The sequence below is a fragment of the Kwoniella dejecticola genome, chromosome 4 (genome assembly GCF_000512565.2).
Source record: "Kwoniella dejecticola CBS 10117 chromosome 4, complete sequence".
Classification (NCBI taxonomy): Eukaryota; Fungi; Basidiomycota; class Tremellomycetes; order Tremellales; family Cryptococcaceae; genus Kwoniella; species Kwoniella dejecticola.
Window position 1 is genome coordinate 574,277 of NC_089304.1, and position 17,178 is coordinate 591,454.

The 17,178-nt window shown below is 47.8% G+C and overlaps 6 protein-coding genes across 6 annotated transcripts; 3 read left to right on the plus strand and 3 right to left on the minus strand.

The window, feature by feature from the left end:
- Positions 1–193: 193 nt before the first annotated feature.
- I303_103488 (uncharacterized protein) lies at positions 194–3,364 on the minus strand (the record flags this gene model as incomplete). The annotated part of the gene is made up of 10 exons (XM_065968766.1): positions 194–397; positions 460–532; positions 593–838; positions 984–1,420; positions 1,483–1,591; positions 1,663–1,843; positions 2,002–2,366; positions 2,434–2,754; positions 2,823–3,139; positions 3,218–3,364. The coding sequence occupies 10 exons, from the start codon at positions 3,362–3,364 to the stop codon at positions 194–196; spliced, it is 2,400 nt and encodes a 799-aa protein (XP_065824838.1).
- A 691-nt stretch (positions 3,365–4,055) lies between these two features.
- Positions 4,056–7,165, plus strand: I303_103489 (uncharacterized protein; the record flags this gene model as incomplete). Its single annotated transcript, XM_018406833.1, has 7 exons — positions 4,056–4,325; positions 4,414–5,210; positions 5,263–5,364; positions 5,433–5,473; positions 5,530–5,642; positions 5,700–6,522; positions 6,615–7,165. The coding sequence occupies 7 exons, from the start codon at positions 4,056–4,058 to the stop codon at positions 7,163–7,165; spliced, it is 2,697 nt and encodes an 898-aa protein (XP_018263641.1).
- A 223-nt stretch (positions 7,166–7,388) lies between these two features.
- I303_103490 (uncharacterized protein) lies at positions 7,389–9,916 on the minus strand (the record flags this gene model as incomplete). The annotated part of the gene is made up of 6 exons (XM_065968767.1): positions 7,389–8,486; positions 8,568–8,880; positions 8,955–9,035; positions 9,108–9,628; positions 9,694–9,826; positions 9,894–9,916. 6 exons carry the CDS (start codon positions 9,914–9,916, stop codon positions 7,389–7,391), a joined length of 2,169 nt encoding a protein of 722 aa, XP_065824839.1.
- A 709-nt stretch (positions 9,917–10,625) lies between these two features.
- Positions 10,626–12,449, minus strand: I303_103491 (uncharacterized protein; the record flags this gene model as incomplete). Its single annotated transcript, XM_018406835.1, has 7 exons — positions 10,626–10,963; positions 11,043–11,651; positions 11,716–11,870; positions 11,939–11,976; positions 12,063–12,087; positions 12,170–12,241; positions 12,436–12,449. 7 exons carry the CDS (start codon positions 12,447–12,449, stop codon positions 10,626–10,628), a joined length of 1,251 nt encoding a protein of 416 aa, XP_018263643.1.
- Positions 12,450–13,126: 677 nt separating this feature from the next.
- On the plus strand, positions 13,127–15,064 carry I303_103492 (uncharacterized protein; the record flags this gene model as incomplete). Its single annotated transcript, XM_065968768.1, has 4 exons — positions 13,127–13,169; positions 13,227–13,278; positions 13,342–13,989; positions 14,053–15,064. The coding sequence occupies 4 exons, from the start codon at positions 13,127–13,129 to the stop codon at positions 15,062–15,064; spliced, it is 1,755 nt and encodes a 584-aa protein (XP_065824840.1).
- Positions 15,065–15,864: 800 nt separating this feature from the next.
- I303_103493 (uncharacterized protein) lies at positions 15,865–17,155 on the plus strand (the record flags this gene model as incomplete). Its single annotated transcript, XM_018406837.1, has 3 exons — positions 15,865–16,326; positions 16,580–16,605; positions 16,717–17,155. The coding sequence occupies 3 exons, from the start codon at positions 15,865–15,867 to the stop codon at positions 17,153–17,155; spliced, it is 927 nt and encodes a 308-aa protein (XP_018263645.1).
- Between the last annotated feature and the right edge of the window lie 23 nt (positions 17,156–17,178).

Below are 17,178 nucleotides of genomic sequence, written 5' to 3' on the forward strand. Positions count from 1 at the left end.
ATCCAAGATAGCAAGCAAACATGTCAGTGCAGATTAGCTAATTAATTGATTTCATGAAAGCGAACGATTGGCGATACAAGCAGGACATACTGGATCGATGTCGAGACATTCTGCATATTGTCCAAAATGTCATTTGACCAGCGTGCTGGGCATAGAAATCGTTGATTACAACTGGCTCAGCTGCTACATAGTCCTACCAGCCTAACCAATGACCCACTTCACCAACACCTACGTTTACGTTCATGTTCACCTGATCATTTCCACCATTTGAGTTGCTGCTTCCATGTCCACCGTCGACAGATCCCAGTCCATTATTGGCATCATCATGCACCAGGGTTCCATTCGATACACCCGCTTCGTTCGCGTGTATGATCGAAGGCAAACCCGAATGATTAAGCTACACGTGGTCTCAATCAGCTTGCATCTTGTCTACACTCCAGTAAATGATCCATTACTTACCGATCCAACGCCCATTCCGATAGATCCCGTCCAATCTTCGAACGAACCCATCAAATCCAGTCTAGGTGGTATACTCATCGCTCCCATATTCGTATTCAGATCCACATTCAGTCCCAAATTCATATGATCTGACCCTGTTCCCGCTAACAACGAGTTCAGACTCATATTATGCTCATCCAGCATTTGATCTTTCGCCAAGACCAAAGCCAAAGCCTTCTTAGCGTCGTGGAAGATCTGGTCCAATCGTTCAGCCTGATCCCATAAGGCAGGGTATACAGTCGAATATTGTTTCAGGCCAGCTACGCAGATCAGGTATTCTGATCTTCCTAAGGAGGCCAGATATTCGCCAGCCGAGAAAATCGGATGATTGATAATTAACCTGAATCGCAAACATCATTCAGCTGAGCCATTCACTATTCACTATTCACTATTCACTATTCACTATCCATCATTCGCTCTCTGCTTCTACTTCTACCTCTATTGCGAATCACCAAGGTTGAGGCGGAGAAGGCGAACGGACGTACGGATCAAGTTTCAAATACCCGTTCTCCGTTAACACCCCCGTCAAAGCTGCGATCCTCAATGCAGCATGTTCCGCTTCCTCCTTGACCCGTCTCTTGATACTCTCAATCTCGAACTTGTTACTTTCGTTCCGCTCAAGCGGCGATTTCTCCTCTCTGATACCGAAATCCTGTATTGCTTTGTGCACGACGAGCCAGAGATCATGATAGTAACAGTCCGTCGTACAGGTCGTTATAGCTTGTAAGAAGTCCCAATGCTCCGGCCAAATCGTAGGTATGCCAATGGAGGATAGGTATTTGTCCCGCCATATAGACGAGGAATGTATGAATTCTCGTAGAATCGTAAATGGGATACCCCGCGCAGAGATACTTGGTATCCATAATGATTTGGCGAGGGTGTAGCTTATCGAACAGTATGTGTGGTGTATCTTGAACCAAGTCTATAATACTTCCCTCTGTCAGCCCGCCAATGCAGAACAAGGCAGCCAAGGCACGAGCTCACAGCTTGATCGATGATATTGTGTTCAGTGCCACCTAAGGGTTGCATCATCGGAGCACCTTCGCTCAACATCGCATGTTCCACTGGATCGACATCGAAGTGGTCCGCTGATCTGCGTTGCATCAACACAAAGGACCGGTGAGCTGATTGTAAGTAGCAGATCTCCACGGACAACTGACGCACAATGAAGGCTTCAAGCGATATAGTGCAGCGCGACTGGAGTCTGACATCCGAACGATCCACAGTAAGCTCAACGCCTCATGCCGCAGCTCGCTATCTTGCATCTCGGTCCATTTGGCGGACGTATTGAGATCCAATGAGATCAGGTGCTTCACGGCAGCAGATAAGTAGGTGGTCTGATATCCTAGAGTAATGATTGGCTAGTCAGGGAGAATCCGAAGCTGATGTATGAAGGAAAGCGGGAACTTACGCTTCACATTCGGGTTGATCACCTCTGCAGGCCATAGATACGCCTTAATCAGCACCATATATATCTGGTCGAAGAGTAATGGCCAAACCTACGACCTAGAAGATGTTCAAGCAAGAAGCAAGAATGTATATTTTCCATGTTGGCCACCCTGAATATCTTGTTTATTTCCGCTATCTCCCTCGCACGTATGATCATCAATCCAACCATCCTACTTCTCTTCCTATTTTTTAGGTGTTCTCCGTCCCGAAGCGCGCATTCCTCCTTGTCAGCTTGTATGATTGGGTGATCCGAAAATCGCGCTCCGTAGGCTAAGACGATGGTTAAGAGCGCGTGAGAGATAGGGCCTAGCCGATGTCTCGAGGGAGATGTAAAACGTTCTTTGAAGATGGTGGAGTCAATCATCGTATATCGAGGTTGGACCATTGAAAAGAATGTATCGATCAAGTCTTCGACCAAGCTGTGCGCAAATTCGCTGTCAGCTCTCAGATCTGCCCATCACGGGGCTACAGCCATGCTGGACGTACTCTTTGATCCCCTCGTCGTCTAGAGACTTATGCACTTCGCTTGGCTCCTCGTACCAGGTCTTCCCATCTTGTTCTTCCCACAAATCGCCTTTCCCATCTTTCCACAACGCCAGACTCGCTAGGTCGGTGTACCCATACTCGAGATTGACAACAGCTGTTGGCGAGAACAGGTACTTTACCACATTCTTTTGTGCGATTTCAGCTGTGGGTGGCGATAGATGGAGGCCAGTGGCAAGGGGCAAGCTGACGTTGAAGAGGTCTTGTGAGATTGGAGCGGTGTAAGGTTCAGAAGAGGCCAGATACGATGCTTGCTGTATCGAGCTGAGGAGTTCAGATGTCAGCAAGATTTCACAAAAAGCTTTAACATGTATTGAGCGGTGCTCACTCACTCCATTGAATTGTGTCGCGATACACTCATACTTGCTTGCCGACTAGATTCACCCGGATCATATCTCGAGAAAGAGGATTCATCTCTACTCGCAGCTCTTCCATCTTGACCACGACGATTGCGCCGGCTCTCATCCTCCATGTAGGTTATTGGTATCCCTTGGTCGGGATTGGCCCTCTTCTTAGTCTTCCTGGCCTGTCCTTCAGCCTCGGCGTTTTCCTCGTTTGACATCTTGCGAGTTTTCTTGGTCTTGGCTTGGGCCAGTGAATCGATATAATGATTCGTGCATTCTTCTCCTTTATTACTACATTGCTGGCACTGTCCCGTATTCCAAAGTCAGTTTACACTCTTAGGAATCTTGACAGTGAGCCGGAAGAACCTCGTATGAAAGCTTACTATTTGTGTCTTCTCGGTACGTAAACAACGGACCTTCCTTTTTCTACAGCTATCACATGCCAAATTCTGCTTTCGCTGACTCGGTCCAGGTAATATAGGCATTGTGGAAGGTCTGTGTTTGTCAACGCTTGTTGACGAAGAAGCCATCTTGTTCTGGGCGTTTGTGACGCTCCTTTTCGAAAAGGCAGGGACTTGATTGACTCGTTGATTTTCGTGTCGGATCAAGCGGAAACTGGAACGACCGCTGAGGTTGTTGTTGATATATCGGGCCCGTTGTCTAGATGTTCACTGTTTGTTCCACTTATCTCGCTTCTCGTAGGATGAGCTCAGGCTTTTCGGTATTCCGTATAGTCATTAATCTTCCATTGATTTGATCGTAGCGACTCAGTATAATTGCTACAAGGTTCGACGATGACAGTGCTAGCCAACTGCAGATTTGTTATCTTTTCGAGTAACTCGCAACAACAATCCTAATCTCGGATCCGAGATTGTATGAAGCAGGGTAAAGATAAACTGATTAGAGGGAATTGCCACGCGAGAATGACATCCGCACGGTGATCGCCGCAATCTTCATTATTGTGTTTCTGGAACCGAGCTATTTTGGGATCTACGATCACGAGGGAGCAAATACCGTAAGGCAACAAGAACGATTATCTACTGCGAAAATCAGTATAATACCATCATCATCATCATCTTCTTCTTCTCCTGAAATTTGCTCTCAATTGCTCTTGATCAATACCAATTGTCGAGGATCATGTCCTTTCAGAGGACTCTTAATCGATAATACCTCCACCAGTCTAGGCTGAGTCAGATACTGGTATCAGGTTCAAGAGGCAAAATGAAACTGTCCAATGGGTCCGATTCCAACGATGGGGAGTCTTTACCGACATATAAAGCTACCGCCAAAGATGCAAGCTCACCGACACAAGACCAACAAAGTACAGAAAAGGGGCGAGATATCAAGATGACCATCTCGCGGACTACTACTTGGCATGGATACGCACTTCGGAAACGCAAGATGAGACTAAAGACTTTTGCCAAATACTGTCCCCTGGTCTCAGCTATCTTCGCACCCTTGTCCACCTTGTTAGACATTCCCGCTCTAACAGTGAGTTCTCCCTCTCCCTGGTCATACCCAATTCCTCCCTTAATCCCACAAGGACGCACGCTGACGAAACAGTATCGTGTCATCTTAGCAACACTGGTACGCTCAATTCGGCACACCCCAAAGCGACCCAACAGCATGTTTGATCTTATCGGCTATCGGTCTGGCGCTGAATATCATCGCAAACATCCTGCTAGTTATGAGGTTCTCGGCAAAATCAATGTGGTGGTGGAGACACGCTACGCGATGGTCATTAATCTGTTGGGTGGGCAAGACGATCGTCGCAGCAATCAACCTGATCATATTCGGTATCTTATCTCGAAACAGTGAAGGCTACACATACCTAGAAGGATTCTGGTGCGCAGTCATATCCATCATCGATGCCGGTATAATCTCCGTCACTCTGCTGTTTCATTACTACTTCGCTTTCGGAGCAGAACAAAGGGAGAAACAACGGGCCACCCAAGGGGATAATGGCGAAGTAGATGTCCAATCTGAAGGGAGAAGGTTTATGCTTTCCGTTACGGCTTTCATATCGATTCTCGCCGTCCAATCTTTAGTGTTTTCAAGGGTGGAACATTGGTCATATTCTGATGGAATCTACTTCTCAACACAAGTCGCCCTCACTATCGGATATGGGGACTTCGCACCGACCACTTCAGCAGGAAAAGTCTTGATCTTCCCGTTTTCGGTCCTCACGATCAGTCAACTAGGTAATGAGATCGCCTTGATTATCGGGTTCATCAGCGATCGAGCAGAAGCCAGAAGGGAAAAATGGAGGAAGAAGTACGAAGGAGCGATGCATCGCGAGGCGAACAAACTTAGACCTAGGGCTAATCTGACGGAGGAGATGGCTTTGATACATCAGATCAACCAACGGGAAGAACTGTGAGTCTTCAGACTTAGCTGCACGTTATACCTTCTGCTGACAGTGCCGCAGGATGAGTCAGATGTACGACCTCTTTTGGAGTGCGCTGTCCCTCGTTGTATTCTGGCTGGTCGGCGCTACTATTTTCGCTGCCATCGAAGGATGGCCTTACGGGTGAGTCTTCCGTTCGGCACCCTCAGAGTCCCTCGCCCAGCTCATAGCCCTTTTTCACCTTGGAACAGGGACGCCATATATACGGTCATGATTCTGTCTTTGACTATCGGTGAGCCGCAGCCCACCGACTCTGATCAAAGTTTGCCAGCTCTGACCGCTCTTCAGGTTTTGGCGACTACACGCCGGTCCAGCCGGCTGGAAAAGTGGTGTTCATCGTGTATGCCCTAATGGCCGTGCCCATCGTCACTTCCTTCGCGGTACAGACTATAACCGGTCTAGTGGGTGTCCGATACCTTCACCATTGGTATATTGGCTGATGAACCTGAGTTCTCCAGCTCAGTACATATTCTGAAAGGGGCGCGATCAAAGAAGCCTTCTTGACCGAGCAACGTAAATCACCAGAAGCCTTTGCGCCGCACGCGGACTTCGTGCTGAGGTATCACGAGTCGTACGACGAGATGCGCAAAAGGTTGTTAAAAGAAGAGGAAGAGGACGAAGAGGAAGACGAAGACGAAGCAAGCCGACAAGTAGGAAGGAATGGTAACAACCTTGAGGAAGATGCAGAGCCAAAAGATGATGAAGGTATCGCAAAGGAGCTCACCTCCCAAGAGGACTCCAATGCGATGTACGACAAAGGAGAAGCGGCCCCTGAACAAGAAGACGACCCGTCCAATTTCACATATACGGGCAGGAAGAAGAGCTCAAGAGCGCACCTCGATACAGCCGAGAAGCAGCTGAAGAATGACTATACTCGCGCCAAAAGTATAATTGAGGAAAGGGAGGAAGAAGGGAAAAGCTGGGAAAGGGCCGAAATTGAGCATCAGAAAGCGGCAGAGGAGGACGAAGAGGCTGCTGACCGGTCAACTTCTCCGACTGCTAAGAGTAGCGGAAGACGAAGAAAGCGGCAAGATACCGAGCGTACTTACGTGGCTGAGAGCGAAGCCGGACAATCTGATACCGCAAAAGCTCACCTACAGGATCGTCAAGATCCAAATTGTCAATCTGATGAGCTAGAGGACGAGCAAAGAAAGTTGGAGATTGATCTCCTGAAGCAATTGATGAGGAAGACAATCCAATTGGAAGCGGAGGCTAGGCAGATGTTATTGGACAGCATGGACAAAAGCGTCGCCAGGACACTTCTGTTAGCAGATAGGAATGGTGAGTGCTTTGACATACGGCATACGATATCACCACACGTACACTATTAAGATCAATTGCCAGTACTGATCACTGATCTGTTTTTCCTGTAGTCCAAGCGAGAGATGTCAGGGCCCTGAAAGGCGACGATACGGAGATACTGGGTATATGGGAACAAGAGTCCGACAAACTGAAACAATCGAAAGTACAAGCCAATCGAGATGTTCAAACTAACAACTCCTCATCGACTACCGCCGGGACTTCATTACAGGATTCGACGGGCCAATTGGATATGTTGAGCAGAGTGAGAAGGTATAGGAACACGTTTGCTGAGATCTTAGTGGTGGGAAGTATTTTGCAGAAATTGGAAGGGGAGGAGAAAGAGCGATTCGAGCGATTTAGGGGGGATCATAATGAAAGGATTGACTTTGGGGATGGGGCGCAAGATACAGCGGATGAGCAGGAAAATGAGTCAAGCGATAATGGGGCAAAGGGATTGAGGAAGTACAAGACCAAGACCGAACCAACGAAGAGAAAGAGTAACGAAGTGCAGGATATCGATCAAGTCGCGGAAAATAAGTGGGATGGACTGACTTCGAGGATATATAAGCGGTGGGCTAGGAAAGTGAGGGAGAAAGATCTGAAAAAATGGGAGACTGTTTAATGCGTGTATTCGGAAGTGTCGCTTTCTCAGCGTTGTTTTAGCTTGGGTGATTGTTCTGTTGTAGATGTAGGATTAGCATTCCTGATACGTTGTATGAATCTAAGAATCTACTAGTGATGCCAAACAAGCATACATCGACACTGATATTATGATTCACCTCAATCACGAATAAACGTCCAAAAACCCAAGATCTATGTGAAGTCCACTCTCTACCTTACCTACCCTACCCAAGCCAAAAAGCCTTGACTGCCTTTCTCATCCTAGTCCACTTGCCCACCTTGATCCCTCTTTCCGTTATTGCTCCCTCCGAAGAGCGTATAGCGTGCGCAATCTCATAATAGCTAATGATCATCGTCCTTATCCCACTTTTCGAAATATTTGGTAAATCCTCTATTGCACTTAGGGAATTATCGCGCATCGAATCAGCCAGACTTAAAAGCCTGTCAATGTATCCTGAGTGATCCGATTCGGTGTGAGGTTTGGTGGTAGTGGATGAGGCGGAGCCGGAGTCGGGAGAGGAAGGGAACAGAATTGATATTATAGATTGAGGAGAATCGAAATAAGAGATAGGGATATACAATCTTGAGATCAAGGCGTCTTTGATTATATCCCTCGAGATGTTGACTAGTTGTAAAGATCTACCCATCTCTCTAGCTGATTGAATGACTCTCAATTGTTTCCGCTGCCGAGCTTCCCCCGTTTTGGCCACTCCGCCTTCGCTTCTGATCCCCCGCATAGATCTCGCGCTGGATTGAGATTTCGTTTTGTCGTGTAAATCATCGGCAAATGTGTAATTCTTCACCGGAACAGTTGTATTCGAGCTCGGGTATCTATCTAAATCCGAGTCTAAGACAGACCAAGCAAGATAACAGATCGAACTAGCTATGCTCCCAGCTACGTCGTCCGCGTAATGCAGCAAATCTTCGGTCGTCCTGATAGGCAGTTTATCGCTAATGTCCAGGGATCCAGCCTCGGCGATGGTGGTCAGTGGTTTAGAAGGGAATTGTAGGTCGGTTGAGTATCCATCGCAGAGTTCCAAGAAGGGATAAATGGGGATGAGACGGGGTATAATCAAGGAAAATAAGTGGAATGCCGTTCGGTCTGATGGGGTCAAGTTGGGGATTTCATCTAGTATTTCATCCAATTCTGATCCCGAATTTGAGCTTGGTTCTGGGTGATTTTGTGCAGGGTATATATCCGCGAGTCTATATGTAGTGATCAGGTGTTTCCGTATTGCTTCCAAGATCTTGCTTCTGGCTTGATCCAATGATGAGGAGTCTTGTTCTGAGATGGTTGGGAATGGATCATCTATCAGGTTGTCCTACATTTACATAAAGCCGGTGTCAACATCACTCACGTGTGTTATGCTGCAATATTGAGAAGACGGGCGCATGACACTCACGGTCACTCTGCACCAAGCGTAGATAACTACCAAGCCCAAACGCATCTCACGGCCAAAAGCGAGTTTGGCAATCTCGAAACTCTTACTCCCCTTCTTCAGCGTCTTCTCAGCTTCACGCAAGCCCTCTAATATCCGTCTGTCTATTGTCGGTGAGTTGAAAGCTACTTTGGCCAGAAGTCCGATGTGCGCAAGAGGGTTCGACGGTGGACAAGGCGGTAAGTTCGGTGAAAGGACTAGTAATGTGTGGATGTGCGAGATTAGAGAGGAAGAGAGGACGATCAGGTAAGTGGTCAAAAAGAAAAAGATAGCTTCTCTACAATTGACAATGGAATCAGGTACGTCCATGTTCGCAAAGATCAGAAAACGATAGCCGTATAGGGGACTCACTCTATCGGCAGACCTCGCCAGACTTTTACACCTAATGTAGTGCTGGGCGATATTGACCAACTTCCACTCCTAAGTGCGATTCTACCGCCAAATTCGTAGACTTATATTAGCACACCTCTGTATAGATTATGACGTCTCGGCGATACTACTTACGTATCTACGACCCATAGCCAGCTCGTTCCCAAGATCACGGTAGCCCAGTCGGCTTTGGTAAGTCTCGCTCCGAGATATGTCAAAAAGGCAATGACGGGGTTGATCCAAACTAAGATCCAGCCGAGGTAGAACATCTTCTGCTTCAGACCATAATCCAGCGGAGCATACAGGTGAGTTTGCAACACGAGCCTTAGGCCTAATAGCGATATTCCAATCCAGAATAAAGAGGCCAAAGGTCGCCGAGACAAAGTCTGGATCCTTCGCTGCTTCAAATCTACGTCCTCGGATTTGGCCTTTTCGTCCTTGAGCTTGGGACTGCTGAGTCCAAACCTGGATCCGCTTTTGAGGTCATTCAGGTCGACGTCGAATGGCAGTAACCTACCATGGGTGATTATCAGGTGTAGTAATATAATTAAGATAGGTTGTAAGATGAAGAAGATATGTTCTTCAATGGGTACATAACCGAGTTTACCAATTATGGATCCGGGTGGATACGACCATCCGTCTTGAGACAGTATATACTGCCCAATGAAAGAACGTTAGCAGCACTCTTTCATATCACATTGTATGCTCATGAGAGACATACATTGTCCCATGGTGTTGTCCATATAGTAGCCATGAAACCCAGCCATAGAAGCTTGATAACTTCTCTCCTGCCTATCAACGGTCGGTATATTGACCATAGTAGGAATATAGGCGGTATGATAAAATACAGATGTCTAGTCCGGGAACGTCAGCATCGACACTTCTACTAGTGGCCCTTAGGGAAAGCATTGGTTGACATACATCTGCATATAGGTGAATGTCATTTTGCCGTATTGCGGGAACTTCACACCTGCCCTCCTCTTGCCCAAGATTTAGTCACGACCACTTCCAATCTTTTGCGGATGACCAAGTGATTTCGGAATGAGGTGTGGACGTCCAAGAAGTTGTGCTATATACAAGTAGACCAAGCCGACATCATGTAAGAGGTTTGACGAGATATCTGAACTCTTGTGAATTTTCAAAACAATGACAGACGTAGACAATAGCGGGTCGTTCGTTGACTGCTATACCAGGAATGGCATGTAAACAAAAAAGTCATTCGATAAATGTTGATGTCAATGGGATCAATTTGGTCAGGTCAGTCACCGTCATTAACGGCCGAGTTCGGCAAAACACTACTAGCTCATGACGGCATCTCCCTACAATTGAAGCTATTTATGATCATCAGAGCGTCGCATTTGATCATTCCATCATTCATCCCATAGCCAAAGCCACCGAAGTAGGCGACGTAACTATGTGATTCATTATCTATATCGCATGTCTTCATAATCAGATCTCAATGTATATACATGATCTAGCCAGAAGAAAAGGGTATACCATGAATATGAGAGGAAATGGTTCAGGCTCAGATTTGATGAAGGCACATGATTTCATCTATCTGACATATGCTAAAAGGGATCTACGTATACAGTCTGTCATGTCAATGCGTTCGCTTATTCTGTAAGGCGAAAAAAAATCAGCGTTCAGTCACAATCAAAAATCATTCCGAGCCCAATCGATGAATGACCACTCACGTTGAGCACATTGTACACCAGGTCCACCTTGTTCGTCATCTTCGTCCATCTCATCACCGTCCGAAGCGGCCGATCGTCGTTGTCTGTCATTCGGCTCTTCAAGAGTAACCTCGTCCATGTGGATCTTCTTGCCGAACTTTTGGATATCTTTTCGCTTGGGCAAAGCCTTCTCGAGATCCGGAATAACGTTGACGGGGAGAGTTTCGGGGAAGGCGACGTTGAGTTTGACGTAGAGGTCACCGAGCTCGTGATGCCTGTATGAGGGCATACCTTGTCCTGAGATCACCTTGAGAGCGCCTATAACGGGATCAATAACCATCAGCCAAACTTCAACAATTTGATCATATCAGTTGAGTCGTGAGAGAGGCGAACTCACCAGGCTTGATGATTTCTCCAGGAACTATAGTGACGTGTAAAGCTCTTTCATCCAAATGCTCGATAGCGAATTCACCCCCACCGAGAGCAGTGAGGAGGTCGATCTCAGCTTCGCAGTAAAGATCATCTCCCTTTCGTTGGAATTTGGCGTGGGGTTTCTCCTCAATCACAATGACCACATCTCCAGGTATGATCCCGGGTGCTTGATCCGATTCGCCCTGGAATTTGATTTGTTGTCCCGACTTCATACCCTTGTCGATGTGGACTTCCAACACCTTTCGCTCGCTGATAGTCTTCTTTCCGATACAGTTCTTACATCTATCCTTGGGATTCATCATCTCTCCGGTACCTTCACATTCTCCACAAGGTTGTTGGATCTGTTGCATCATGGGTCCTAATTGTCGCAACATGACCTTGACTCCTCGACCTTGACAACCTGAACATGTCGATACTGCCCCCTTCTTACCGCCTCGGCCTTCACACGATTTACAGATGACTGATTTGGATAAAGCGAGCTTTTGGACCTTGCCCTTGTAGAGATCCTCGAGGGTCACGCTGATCCGGTGAACCAGATCCTTTCCTCTTCGTGGCCCGGCATTTCTTGAACCGCCTGAGGGGTCCATAAATATGCTCAACGACTGCACTGAAAGGTTCTGAGACTGGGTTGGACTCACCACCACCGCCAAAGAATCCACCACCTCCACCGAACAATTGACTGAACAGATCTTGAGGGTCCATGCCTCCTCCCATCCCACCACCTCCTTCTAATCCCGCTTTACCAGCTTGGTCATATATTTGTCGCTTGTTGGTATCGGAGAGAACCTCGTATCTGCGGCGCAGCGTGCGACAAGACATCAATACAAGAACGCCTGACCCGCTCCCTCCAATGACACTCACGCGTGGGTCAACTCTTTGAACTGTTCCGGATCACCACCCTATCAAAGACATTCATGCCTGTCAGCTCTTTCGCGACTCCGAGATTGATGAGAGCGCTGCGGGCTCATCCCTCTAACTGATTTACCTTGTCCGGATGCATGCGAAGGGCCCTATAGAAGGGCACAGGAGGTCAGCCTGGACCCCAAACGATGAGAAGGACGGAAGGAGGGAAGGAGGTGAAGAGAAACTCACTTTTTTCGGTAAGACTTCTTGATTTCACTCTCGTCCGCGTTTGGCGAGACACCGATGAGGTCGTAGTATTCACTGCGAGGTAGCAAGAGGAGTGTGTCAGCAGTATATCCTTCCGAGTTGTGTTGCCTAAGCAAGGGCTCGAAGGAGACAGCAAAATAGACGGGATGAGGCGAAAGGGAGGTAAGAGAGAAGGACAAGCTCAAATCGCCACATTCAAATTCACAACCGCATGCATGAAAGTAGACTTGTACAAGCAGACTACTCACGTTTCAGCTACCATCTTGGAATTATGAGTTGATCCTGTCGCTAGGAGAAGAGGGGAATCTAATCGCTACAATCGATTACTGAGGTCGAAGAAAAGGAAGGTTGAATGAGGAAGCGCGTCCAATATGATTCTTCTTATTCCGCTGAGCCTGTTTTTTGGGGAGATTCTGATCAGAATCTGTTCACCCGGTCTATGTGAGTGGTGAGTGATGAATCGCTATACGCTTGGTATGCGTGTATGCTTGTTTGCTTGTCGATGATAAAGCAGGAAAATGATATCAGAGTAAATTTTGATGAATAACTTTTTTGCCATTCACCTTTGTGCTTGAAACCTTTTGCGTCAACGTAACAGCACACACCTTAATCACCTTCGGTCAGCACCCGGTGTTAAATTCATTATTCTAGCAGATTCCAATCGAGGTAATTTGCCACACACTTTATCTACGTATCCCCGATCGACAAAGCACGCTTTTACCACGTTCACGCCGCCGACGCATTACGTATTCAACTTATCGGTTAACTGTTTACTTGAATTGATGCAATCGGTTGACTTGACCATGTCATGTTGTTTTAATCTCTCCATCTCGAGGAAACCTACTTGAAATTGCTCTTCCCTCTCCGCGATCCACCCAAAAAGACCAATCTGAACGCGTCTCTGTGATTCATCCACCTCACCAGGCTGCGATACACAACATGGCGATCTCGAGCTCTCCGGTACTGGGACCGGCAGCAGGAGGTAGGTGTCGTGTGATGTCGGATTCTTCTTTGTGCTTTACTGATTTCTGTCTGCTAGATGATACCATTGACTCGATACTGGAGAAGCTAGCGAGGACGAATACCTTTGAGCAAGTCTCCCATCCTCTCAGTCTGGTGACCTTCTGCTGACCTGAATTTTTATGTTAATGCAGCTCTGACTGGCCGACACTTCGAGATCACCTTCATCAATCCTTAATCTCCACTCTTCCTCTCTACCTTTCCCGCGGTCCGCCCCGCCCTTATCGTCCGCCTATATCACCCATCATCGGCCCAGTGCCGATTCAGCTCGACCAGACAGACGATGAAGGGGACAAACCACCTTCAGAATCGCTCTTACTTTCCCCTTCACAACCTAAACCCACCTCCACCTCGACACCAACCTCTACACCAGACTCTTCCACCATATCAACGAATCTTCCTCGTTCGATCGACGTGGAACCTGCTGAAACACCTTCCACAGGCAGATTGGAGAGCCTGGTTACTCAAGATGATATGAAGCCCTCTACTCCAGGTGGACTGGTGATTGCACCTTTTCCGCCTTTAGACAGAAACAGGCGGAATTCACGAGATTCGGGACCCAGTACATCTTATTCGGGTGGACAGATCCTGATGTCTCCCCGGGGTATGAATGGGATTCGAGGCAGTGTGCAACGTATGGTGACTATCGGACCTAGTGTGGTGGATGAAGAGTTCGACGAGGAGACGGCTATTGGGGGCAAGATCTTACCTGGCTGGTTAGACGGTGAGGAGGGTAAGAAAGAGCTGGAAAAGGTTGTCGCTATTCTGGATGATATGGAGGTGTAAGTGATGCCTAAGCAACTTCGATCCGCCATTCGATCACTGATCGTTCCCGCTACAACTAGTGCCCCATTTACAATACAGCGACTCTCAGAACTCTTACTTGAACCATTCAAATTCTATTCCACGTTCGGTAAATTCATCAGGGCGGTCGAGAAGACACTATTAGTCACTACACCATGGGAACCACCTGCATACGTCCCACTTTCATCTACATCATTCAGTATCCCTCAAACGTATTCCACAGCTGGCTCTTCTTCCTCTTCCTCGGATAACGGCTATGATTCCGATTCGACAATGCCACCAGGCTCGACCACCCCAATGTTCAGCCCTATCCCATTCCTCGCACAGCAGAACGATCTCTCGGCCGACCTGCACGCCCAGCGCGAAGAGGGTGTCAACGGCACATCCAGCAGGCAGCTGGATGATGGTTTGATGAGTCCGTTGATGTTGAGTGACGAAAGCGGTATGTTTGGATCATCGTCATCGTCGTCATTGAATCACAGATCGCCCACTCCAGAACCGGAGGACTCCTCCGCGCCTGAACCGAACACGGAAAGTAATGATGAGGCAGATGTGGAGATGGATGTCAAGGAGGATATACCCGAAAGACCGATGGCTGCGCAGGGTCAATATGAAAGTGTGGAACATAGTGACCCGGCACATCAGAGCTACTTGGGTAGAGTAGACGAATTGGATACTGGACCAATTCAGACTTCTCCACCGATTGAACATACTTCTTCGCCCTCGTCCTTGTCCTCGTCCTCCTCAAAGTCGAATAAGAATGGTCATAGACACAGTTTGTCCCCCGAAAATATCCCTGTTCCGGGAACGGGAGAAGGAGGGAATATGACGCCGCATGGTATGAGCGAGAAACCGGTGCCTATAAGTAGTACGACAGTGGTGAAAGAAGAACATATCGAGAAAGAGAAAGAGAGGAGGACGATAGCTGGTCTGCCTAGAACGACGAGCGAGAAGAGCCTGAGAGAAAGGTTTGTCAGTGCCGGAGCGGAGCTGGATGAGAAGGTCAAAGCGAGGGAAGCAAAATTGCACGAAGAGAATAATAAGAAGGAGTAGTGTCCTGCTGTGTCAGGCCGAGGGGGCCAACTGAAGAATGAAACGTGGTCCAGCCTACGAGTGAAGAGGAAGAGGACATCGTCAAGACCAGTAGAGCGGGCGGTCATGTCACAATTCAAGACCTCGATCAGCGAGTATACAGAAGTGTGATTTGATCTCGATCATTGTAGCGTAACGTTGACATTCACCGACATGACATTCCAGTATGGGTATCTGGTCTTATGGGCCTGAATTTAGCCTCAGCAGTGCAATTCGTCATGCACGGTTGTCTCGTGGACGTCCTTGTGGGCCCATTCCAGTCTGTAGGATGCATGAGATAGCGACACAGATCCGATACAATATCACTTTGATGCTTGTGAAGGAGATGATGAGCTTGAACAAACAAGCGTGTCTTCCCAACATCGAAAGAATGTACCTGCATGTAGGTATGTAGCGATACGCTCGGATGTTCGGATCTCGGCGCCAATCTACCCGGATCGGACCTGACTACTAGTACTGTTGCAGGCTATCGCGATAGGTGATGTAATTAGCCGAAGTCGAAGGATTCGACGGGTGAAAGGTGAATTCTCGACTCTTTAAATCTTTGCCGTCGACTTCCATTCGAGATCCAGAGCTCCCTTGAGGGATTGTATATATATAGCGGTATCGTCCTTGACCGACCTGTCACTCGTGTGTATATGTCCTGCTAAAGTCTAGGCGTCGTTGCGACAGAGAAGTGCTTTCATATCAAAAGAAACGCCCGTTCATACAGACATATCTCGTCGAAGTCACAGCCCAAGCCAGCAATCCACAAAATCAAGATGCGTATCCTCTTAACCGGTTCATCTGGTGTCGTGGGCACCTACGTACTCTTCTACCTCCTGGACCAAGGACATAAAGTCATAGCTGTAGATCGAACACCTCTTCCTTCGGAAACATTCAAAAACCTCTCATCGAAGTATCCGGACCTGAGTTCAATATTGGAAACAGAGGAAGTGGACTTGACCTCGATAGAAGGAGTTAAAACCCTATTCGGGAAGTATGGGGACATAGAAGGTGTGATCCACCTAGCGGCTATACCGGATCCACTACACCATGATCCGCGATTCGTCCATAATTCGAATGTAAGCGTATCGTACAACGTGCTGTACACTGCCGCGGAAAGGGGAATTAAGCGAATCGTGCAGGCCAGTTCGGTGAATCAGACGGGGTTAGCGTATACGAGGGAGGGGAGGCAGTGGTTTGGGGTGATACCTATCACGGAGGAGGAGGAGGGGCATGCGGTGAGTCTACGCGGTCCACCTTCTACCGAGTCGGGCTGAAGAAGCGGGGATAAGGGCAGGGAGAAGGGACGATAGAGCCGAGGCAGAGTGAGGCAGAGCAGCATTGAAACGATTGAAGCAGAAGCTAGGGTGTTTGGCGGATCGGATGGAGAGGAGATGCTTTTAGAGAGGTAAAGCAGACTCCGGCAACAGGATCGGAGGTGACAGAAATGAGTGTGACTACCATGCTAATACCGCTTTCACTCGCCCACAGGAAGACCCATATGCATTGTCGAAGATGTAAGTGATCTCTCCCCGAGCTCTCGCATCTCTTCCGAGTACCGAATGGACTTGGGCCGTATTCACCTGAAATGCGATCAATCATTGACTCTCCACTGCTCATTCCTTCAGAATATGCGAAGCGCAAGCCACAATAATCTGCCGCCGATTCGCAGACGACGACGTACGAATCACATCACTGCGATTCCACCACGTCTTACAGACTTCGCAAGAGGCTGAAGCGTATTCGAAAGCGGATGAGTTCTGGGCATGGACAAGCTCGTTAGCTGCGAGTCAAGCGTGCTTGTTAGGATTAACTTCGACAGGCTGGACGGGCCATGAGGCTTTTAATATCGTAGCCCCGGATATAGCTACTCCGAAAACAATGTTGCAAAATGGTCAAGACGAAGATATAGGGAGTCTGGAATTGTTTGCCAAGAGTTGGGATGGGAAGATCGGTACAGTCAGAGAGATACACCGGGATTGGTGGGATGGAGAGGGGAATAGTAAGAGGGGATTTTGGGATTGTAGTAAGGCTGAGAAGATGTTGGGGTGGAAACATAATGTGTAATGCAGTGTGTATGATGCAGATAT